At 49.2% G+C, this 9636-nt stretch overlaps 1 protein-coding gene across 1 annotated transcript; it reads right to left on the bottom strand.

The window, feature by feature from the left end:
* Positions 1-684: 684 nt before the first annotated feature.
* On the bottom strand, positions 685-4680 carry TOB2 (transducer of ERBB2, 2). The gene has a single exon (XM_008048392.2). It carries the CDS (start codon positions 4635-4637, stop codon positions 3603-3605), a length of 1035 nt encoding a protein of 344 aa, XP_008046583.1. The 5' UTR covers positions 4638-4680; the 3' UTR covers positions 685-3602.
* Between the last annotated feature and the right edge of the window lie 4956 nt (positions 4681-9636).

Genomic DNA, 9636 nt, shown 5'->3' with positions numbered 1-9636 from the left:
GGAGACTGACTTGATTTATTCCTCCTCCAAGGAACAGGCAGTTTCTAAAAATCATGCTCTTAAGGCTCTGCTTCTGGCCTTGCCTCTATCACCTGCTGGTTGAGGGAACTGGGGCAGTTCCTTTTTTTTTTTTTTTTTTTTGAGTTGGAGTCTCACTCTGTTACCCAGCTGGAGTGCAGTGGCACGCTTATGGCCACTGCAGCCTTGACCTGCTGGGCTCAGGCAATCCTTCCGCCTCAGCCTTCCAAGTAGCTGGCTACAGGCACGCACCACCATACCCAGCTAATTTTTTGATTTATTGTAGAGATGAGGTCTCGCCAAGTTGCTCAGGCTGGTCTTGATCCTGTGGGCTCAGGGAATCTTCTCACCTCAGCCTCCCAAAGTGCTGGGATTATAGGTGTGAGCCACCACGCCCCGCCCTTCTGGGGCAGTTCTTAATCCCATGGGACCTGTTTCTAGTGTGGGAAAGGACCATAACAGTGGGCACATTTAGGTGTCCTGTATTGATAGGATGGATATGTGGTCAAAAAGGGGCACCAGGACAAAAATTATGTCCATCCAGGGTTCAGTCACTGTGAGGATGGTTAATTATTTCTTGGAGCCTATTGGGGCTGGGCCATTCTCATTTTCTCCATCCCAAAAGGAATCCCCAGAACCAAGACAAGCCAGGAGCAAGCAGAAGGCTATTATATATCATGCTTTTAATACAAACTTAAAAAAATCTGGAACAATATAAACTGTACAGATTTGATCAATCTTTTTGTTTTGTTTTTAAACTAAAATCTCTAAACACACCAATGTCCCATTCCAAAATATTGCACAACAGTCTGAATACAAAATGCTTGATTGTATTCCTCCTTCACTAAAGAAAAAAAGTTCATTACCCTGCTCCCCCGGCTCCTCTCCACTTTGCTCAATGCCCCCCTTCCCATCCCTAGGGGAAAAAACCGGAGAATCCATAGCTCACTGCATTGAGAAAAAGACATCATTCTGGAGTAACAGTTTACATTCGTCACAAGATAATCCACCTTTTGATTTCATCCTGGGAAAGAGGGACAGACAGAGAGGGTGGGGAAAGGGGAGGAAAAGGTTTTATTCTCCTCTTTTTTTATTTTAAAGTTTGTTTTCCTGAAAAAATATCTGTTTCTCTCCTCTTTTTTAAGAAAAAATCTTGAAAAGAAAAAAATTACGTTTTTTACGTTAGAAATATACATATATTATATATACCTCTTACATTTTACAAATGTAGCAAATTATTCAATACAAACAGACACCAAAAAATGTAAAAAATAAAAAAAAAAGTTTTCCTACGAAACCAGGTAAATTAGTGCAGATTTCTGTTTTTGTCGTCTTAAAAAAAATAAAATTGAAGCAAAATGCCTAGATTTGAGACAAGACAGACTGAACTGGGCCCAAGAGCCCAGCAGTGGAGTCATGCTCCTGAATACACATTTTTCTTCGTATTTCAAAAGACACGAAGGGGTTGGTCTTCCCCTCCTCCCTGTATATGGTGAGAAACAAGCCAACCTGGGTGTGGGAGAGTGCCTCTGTGTGAGCGTGGGAGGAGGGGTTCAGGGCAGCAGCGGGGATAAGGCAGCATCCAACCTTTCCCAGAGAGAAGCTATCTGCTGGGCCTGTCACCTGTATTGGGGCCAAGGATGAGGAAGAGGGTGGCCCAGGCTGGGCTGGCCCCTGAGAAGTCTAGGGAAACAGATGGTGCTAGGCCAAGAAGCCAGGGCATTGCCCACTGAGGGAGGTAGAGCTGGTGCCCACTGTAGGGAGAGAATGCTGGCAGTGTCTGTCTGGGCCGGACCCACTGCCACAGCAGTTGCCCACTTGGGGCCCCTGGGGGGGAAGAGGTGGGGTGGGGTGCCAGGGGGTTTGGTGCTTTCTGGTGATGGGACCCTGGTGTCAAGTGCCCCACTTGCCAAAGGAATAAAAGTTCACTACTCTGCTCCCGGCTCCCCTCCACATTCACTGGGCCCCCTAGGGCTAGAGCAACAACTGCTCTTCCAGCAGAGGCAGGGGAGCAAATGCTCTTCTACAATCCAAGTACATCGGCTGGGATGGCTGGGTTGGCTGGGTGACCAGGCAGCCAGGTTTGCCCAGGTCACCACTTCTCACAGCATCAAGGTCCAGTGGAGCTGGGTCAGACAGTAAGAGGGCATAGGTATGGCAAGAAGTACCAAGCAGCTCTCAGTGAGGCAGGGGCACAAACATCTTCAAATAACATCTACAACCAAAAGACCAAAAAGTCTCAACTCAAGGCTCAGTACTGCCCACTATAGACACTGACTCCAAAATCTCATCCTGCCTCCCGGTTCCCTACCATCACCAAGGCTGCTCAGGGGAGCGGCTCCTCCCTAGGCAAAGGTCACATAACAGGAGGGATGAGGTCCAGCGACTTCTCAGAAGCATCAGAGGCTTGAGTATTGCCTCTGCCCTTCAGAGAGCTAACCTATTCTGTGGTTTCTTGTGTTTTTTTGGTCAGAAACAAAAGTGCAGATCCCTCCACAGTCTGGAAACCAGTTCTTTCTGCAGTGCTTTCCCCCTGGAGTATCTTATGCTCAGCTGCAGCGTCACCCACCATGTGTACTGCCCAATAAAAGGACTGACAACTGCCCCAGACCCATTCCCAGTCTCACACATAAATAAGCACTTGCTGCAACCCAGAATCACATCCAGAGGGGAAGGTTCACATGGCTTGGAATCCTTTAAAAAAAGGACAGCAAACCACACACACACACACACACACACACACACCCCACCTCTCTACTCACAACCTCCTCCGGCCCAGGGAAGAAGGGGCTGCATGAGAGAAAGAGAGGCCACATGTTATCAGCGGCCAGGTTTCCAGGGCCATGATGATGGTCTGGACTAGGAGGGGATAGTGGGGTGGGGCCACAGGACAGAGATGAAAGGAATTGAATTAGACATAGTGCTAACCTCCCTGTAGTCACAGACATCAGCTCTAGGGGGAAGGTGTCAAGCTGCCAGCTGGCAGCTCCCTGTGGCCCAGCCTGAAAGGGAATAGGGGCCAGGGTCACACCTATTTGGGTGGCAGGGCCTGAGAGGCCCTGCTGAGGTTGGATGGCTTTGAGTGCAAGGAAAGCTGGGTAATAGAGGCAGTGACACGGGCCAGCCGCTCCCTATTCCAGGGAGGGTCAGGCTTCAGCTGCAGTTCTTCCTTCCCTACAAGCTTGGACACACCAATCCTAAACCAGGAGTGTGGAGGGAGGGAGGAACAGGGAGCAGCAATTCACATCTGGACCATTCTTAGCACAGGAAGCCACTAATTAAAGATGTTATATAGAAAACTACATGTAAAAAAGAAAAAGAAAAAGAAATATAAAACCCAAACCAACCAAGTAAATCACAGGCAGGCAGGCAGGCAAACAGTAGGGGGGTTGAGTTAAACACGCTTTGGTGCTTTGGGAGCCCCCTCCCATCCATGCCTGGGCTGGATCTTTTTTCTAGAAGTGAGAATGAGAAGATTGGAAATCTTTTTGTATATTTTTCTTTTCCTCTTTTTTTTTGGCCTTTCTTTTCCTTTTTCCTTTCTGTGGTCTTGGGTGCTCCTGGCCCCATGGGCAAGTGGATGGTCAGTTGGCCAGCACAACAGGCTGGAAGGGCTGGCTGGGATACTGCATGGTGTTCAGGTTGTAGCTGAGGCCTTCCACAAAGGGCGTCTTCTCCAGGAAGAGGCTGTTGGTGCCCCCTCCAAATACCTGGGCCATGTCGAAGCTGCTGCTGTTGCAGGTACCAGCCCCACTGCCCCCAAAAGGGGCTGGAGTGCCACTGCCCTGGCCATCCGCCCCATCAAAGAAGAGGTTGGGTGAGCCGCCGCCATTGTACACGAACTCCTTGGCATTGGGTGAGAGCTGGGATTGAGGGGCCGGGTTGGCCGTGATGAAGTTCAGTGAATGCATAGACAAAGAGAGGCTCTTGTGCTTCAGCAGGTTGTTGGTGGGCGAGCGGGCCATGCGAGGCTGCTGTGGTGGCTGCTGGCCACCGGCCCCACCACTGGCTACACCTGCACCATTTGCTGCCCCACCACCCTTCTTCATCTTGGTGGAGCCAAATTTGGTGGCAGCAAAGGAGGCGGTGGTGAAGGTGATGGGCTGGGCAGAGCGGGGGATGAAGGTGGGGCTGGGTGACTGGCCAAAGGACGGCGATGGGGAGTTGGACAGGGAGCTGTCCTGGCTGCCAATGGGCACAAACACCTGCGCGTCAGGGTTGAAGCTGCTCTTGATCTCCTTGTCCAGCTCCGGGACACCACAGCCCTCATTGTCATCCAGGTACAACACTTTCACAGCTCCCTTCTCACCAATCTGGTAGGACACCTCAAAAGGGTCAATCCAGACACTCAGCTCCTCAGGCACATTAGCACGCACATCCTCTACTGCCAGGCCACTCCGCTTGGCGGCCAGCTCTACCACAGGATCCACCATCTCTCCAATGTGGACGCAGCGGAAGCCAGAGCCCTTCAGTGGCTTGTCAGGGTACCAGTGGCCTTCATATTTCTTTTTCAAAAGCCTCTCTAGCTCCTCTCCAAACAGGTCTGCCCGGCGCCGGGGCAGCTTGTTGTACAGGTAGGAGATGATGAAGTTCAGGGCCACTTTGATCTCCAGCTGCATGTTCCTCTCCTAGGCAGAGAATCAGCACAGGGTATGTGCACAGGCCAAGGGCAGTGGCAGGAGATACAGGGTGGGCAGCCTTGGGCTCCAGATGGCTCTGTAACATGAGAAAGAAGCAGCACTGTGAGTAGATATGCAGAAAGCTGGCAGTGACCAACAAACAGTAAAGGACAAAAGGAAAAGCACCAATTTGGATCACACAGACCCAGGGGCCCGTTTCTGTTCCGCCAGTGGCAAGTCCACAATATAACTGTGGACACTTTCTTCTCCGCCTTAGTTTCCTTATTAGTGACATGAGCTTGCCATGAAGTTAGGTCAAGGATATAAACCGCTTTATGCCTGTACTTGGCAATTAGGAGGCACTTGATAAAGTTAGCCATTATTTTTTAAGTAATTCTAAAGAAATAAGGGAGCTATGGTTTCTACAATTTTGAAAAATCAGGTCACTGTATAAATAACACCAAAAAAACAAGTCCCTAATTCAAGTGGAGGAGAGAAGGAAGGTTCTTGGTCTCTGCAATATCTCAGTGAAGTTGTGCCCCCAAACTGTCATAGGCCAAGATGTAAGTTAAAAATCTTTAGTTCTCCTCCTTAAATGGAAAGGGGTACAGGTCACCAAACAGAAAGGAACACTACCAACTTTCACTGGAGGCTTGGACTCCAGTCACATCCGTTATCCTGGGTCCCATGGGTGTGTATACTGTCTAGCTCAGTCTGGGCTTGCAGAAGTGATTTAGAACTCCACTGAGTGACCAAGGCTTGCATTTCCATCTAGAACCTCCAAGAATGAGACAAGAGCATGAACTGCAGAAAAAGGCAAAACTTGTCGCAACCAGAGATGTAGGCCAACAAGGTAAATACTGACCAGGGTCTACCCCAGCAAAGCAGGGCCTATATACCCACAAAGGGTTAAAAGCAGCACTGGGTGACCTGAGTTAATCTCTGTAGTTTCTGGCTAGGGTGTAAGTGATGAAGATGGCAGAAGAAAGAAATTTTCCATCACCCTGCAGCCTCCAGCAGGGACCCATCATTTCTCCATCTCCCAGAGACTGTCTGACCACCTGTCCTCGGCACTGGATCAGATTTATCAAGTGTTTGGAGATCCCTGGAGAGAAGGCAGCCCAAGATAAACACTCAGATTGTTATTTTGGGATTCTCTCACAGCCAGATCCCACGGAGGTCAAAAAGGTTTATTCCCCAGGTCTGGGCCAGCCTCATGCCTCAGGAAGACGATCTGTGAGGTCTGAGAGCCAGTGATCCTAATCTCACTTTCTCCAAAAGGGCATCTACTGAGTTCATGCTGGGGGAGAAACTGAACGGAAAGGGCCATCTCTGAGGGGAGCAGAGCTAGAACATCTTCCTAGCCAGACCTCGGGGCAGGGCCGTGCTGCTGAGCTAAGCATGGAGACAAGATTGATTTACGATCCATCGAGGGCATCTTCTGTCCTATAAAAGAATCAGGGCTGGACTTTGATTAAAATGCTTTTTGGGAGCAGCATGAAGTATCCAGGTGCTAATTTTAGCTTGGGGGTTTTTGGTTTGCTGAGCATCTGCCCCAATATATTTCCTTGTAATTCTTGGGCCTGGGCCCGTGGCTCCTAGGAGCATTTTTAGGACTGAATCCTCAGAAAAAGATATCTTGGGTGAATATATCAGAGAATATGCACTATTCAATCTGGAACAGCATACAATTGTGGCTAGATCTAGTCTAACCCTTATCTCAGGTCTAAGGAACAGAGCAGGGTCACACGGAAGTCAGAAGAGGAGCCATAACTAAGCCCCCATTCCAATCCCTGCACAAGAATGCTCAGGATTCAGGAAACCCTAGTTTACTCATTATCCCAGCTTCCAACAGACTTCAAGTTTCTTCAAATGTCTATGCATAATCAACACAGGTCAATTCCAGGGTCCATTGGGGTTTAAAGAGAAGTAAGAAGAATGATAAAAAGAATAAGGGGCTCAGCTGGGCTCGGTGACTCAGCCTGTAATCCCATGCCTTTGGGAGGCTGAGGTGAGTAGATTGCCTGAGCCCGCGGGTTCGAGACCCACCTGGGCAGCGAGACCTCATCTCTACAATAAATAAAAAAATCAGCCGGGCATGGTAGCGCATGCCTGTAATTCCGGCCACTTGGAAGGCTGAGGCGGAAGGATCGCCAGAGCCCAGCAGGTCGAGGCTGCGGTGGCCGGGAGCGGCCACTGCACTCCAGTCTGGGCGACAGAGTGAGACTCCAACTCAAAAAAAAAAAGAATAAGGGCTCATCACCAGATGCAGATTTGAGGATAGGGCTCATTACCAGATGCAAAGCTAGTCACAGGAACTATGGGCCCCTTCTCAGTAATGGAGTTCTGAAAGGGCCACAGTGGTCTATAGAGGCACCCAACATGGAACAGACTAAAAAGTTGTGAAGAGGCCGGGTATGGTGGCTCACACCTAAAATCCCAGTAGTTTGGGAGGCTGAGGTGAGAGGACCGCCTGAACCCATGGGCTCGAGACCAGCCTGGGCAACTTGGCAAGACATCATCTCTACAATAAATCAAGAAAAATTAGCCAGGCCTGATGGCAAATGCCTGTAGTTCCAGCTATTTGGAAGGCCAAGGCGGAAGGATTGTCTGAACCCAGTAGTTCAAGGCTGCGGTAGCCGTGACCATGCCACTGCACTCCAGCCTGGGCGACAGAGTAAGACTCTGACTCAAAAAAAAATGTGAATAAAGTTGACACTGGTTCCCAAGAATGGTCCGAGAGTTAAAAACAGTGTTAGGGCCGGGCTCAGCAGCTCAGCCTGTAACCCCAGAACTTTGGGAGGCTGAGGCAAGTGGATTGCCTGAGCCCGCGGGTTCGAGACCAGCCTGTGTAACTTGGCGAGACCTTGAAACCTCATCTCTACAATAAATAAAAAATTAGCTGGGCGTGGTAGCATGTGCCTATAGTTCCAGCTACCTGGAAGGCTGAGGTGGAAGGATCGACAGAGCCCAGAAGTTCAACGCTGGGATGGCCGTGAGTGTGCTACTGTGCTCCAGCCTGGGTGACAGAGACTCCACTCAAAAAAAAAAGAAAGACAGTGTAAGCTGGGCAGGTGGTTCATACTTGTAATCCCAGCATTTTGGGAGGTGGAGGTGAGAGGACTGCCTGAGACCAGAGGTTTGAGACTATTCTGGGCAACTTGGAAGACCTCATTTCTGCAATAAATTTTTAAAAATTAGCCAGACGTGGTGGTGCTTGCCTGTGGTTCCAGCTACTTGGAAGGTTGAGGTAGAAGGATTATCTGAGGCCAGCAGGTCGAGGCTGCAGTAGCCATGAGTATGCCACTGCACTCCAACCTGGGTGACAGTGAGACTCCAACTCAAAAAGAATTAAAGCCGGGCTCAGTGGCTCAGCCTATAATCCCGCGCCTTTGGGAGGCTGAGGTGAGTGGATTGCCTGAGCCTGTGGGTTCGAGACCCACCTGGGCAGCAAGACCTCATCTCTACAATAAATCAAAAAATCAACCGGGCGTGGTAGCGCATGCCTTTGATTCCGGCTACTTGGAAGACTGAGGCAGAAGGATCGCCAGAGCCCAGCAGGTCGAGGCTGTGGTGGCCGGGAGCGGCCAGTGCACTCCAGTCTGGGCGACAGAGTGAGACTCCAACTCAAAAAAAAAAAAATACAGTGTTTTCAAAGTGTTTCTGAAAAGTAAAACAGACTGAAGTCAATATATGACACCTCTCCCAAGGCACCACATAGATTCTTAGAATATGCCTCTTGGTAATCCACCCAGAGAAACGGGCTTCTATACCTTTCCAGGCCTCCTCAAACTTTGCTGCAGAATTGCCTCCAAGTTAACCACCCTGAACAGTTCAGCCTCAAAATGGGAGCATTTTAATGTAGGCCAAAGTCATTGGGAAATAAGCCTCCCACCCCAAAATACAATAGAACCACTGTCATCAGCCCTGCCTAGCTAACCATTTTCTGCAGCATAAGCAACTAAAGCTGCACACCAATTTATACCTCAGTGATGTTGCCGCACAAATAAGGAAGCATATAATGCCACCTTTGCCTCTTTAATTGGAGAACTGGCCAGGCCAGATGGCTGTGGGGTGGAACCTTACAAAAATGCTGGACAACCAGAATGAGATTTTCTGCTCTATCAGCTCAGGCTCTAATTTTGACTTCAAGAAGCTTATGGAGCAGGGGATTAAAACACTGGTGCTGTCTTATCTTCGGCTAAAGATAGGAGTGACCATTCAGATGAGTGTTCATTTTTTAAAAAGCTATGGGCAAATTCTAGAGCTTACATATAAAATATCTATGGAAGTATAGTAAGATTAGAAAGCTTAGAAATAACTACCCTTCAGCCGGGCTCGGTGGCTCAGCCTGTAATCCCGCGCCTTGGGAGGCTGAGGTGAGTGGATTGCCTGGGTCCGCGGGTTTGAGACCCACCTGGCCAACTTGGCAAGACCTCATCTCTACAATAAATCAAAAAATCAGTCGGGCGTGGTAGCGCACGCCCGTAATTCCGGCTACTTGGAAGGCTGAGGCGGAAGGATCGCCGCAGCCCGGTGGGTTGAGGCTGCAGTGGCCAGGAGCGGCCACTGCACTCCAGTCTGGGCGACAGAGCGAGACTCCAACTCAAAAAAAAACAAAAAAAGAAAAGAAATAACTACGCTTCAATGAAAGCAACACTTATATTTGTTAAGTGGCTGCAGGGCACTCCAAGATCTTTTCCAACCCTGACTCAGGCACAAAAGGTCAAAAAGGCAGCAAAAAGCTAAGTGTTTAACAATAACAAAATCTCCCGTTTGTCAATATATTTAAAAAGTGCTAATGAGAGAATAAATTCTGTCCCAACTTCACTAAGAATCTTATTCTTCTCACTTGTCTACTTCCAGTAACATTAAACCCGGAGTCAGACCCCTTGTACTGACTTGTGCCTTCAAGAGAAAGTGCTTAAGAGAAAGACAAGCCAGGCTCGGTGGCTCAGCCTGTAATCCCGTGCCTTTGGGAGGCTGAGGTGAGTGGATT

The sequence above is a fragment of the Carlito syrichta genome, unplaced genomic scaffold (genome assembly GCF_000164805.1).
Source record: "Carlito syrichta isolate Samal-C Ts95f unplaced genomic scaffold, Tarsius_syrichta-2.0.1 Scaffold123387, whole genome shotgun sequence".
In the NCBI taxonomy this organism is placed as follows: Eukaryota; Metazoa; Chordata; class Mammalia; order Primates; family Tarsiidae; genus Carlito; species Carlito syrichta.
This window is presented reverse-complemented; position numbering and strand designations above follow the sequence as displayed.

Excerpts from the sequence above, each read along its gene's own strand:
- TOB2 (XM_008048392.2), bottom strand. The coding sequence starts at position 4,637 with ATGCAGCTGGAGATCAAAGTGGCCCTGAACTTCATCATCTCCTACCTG.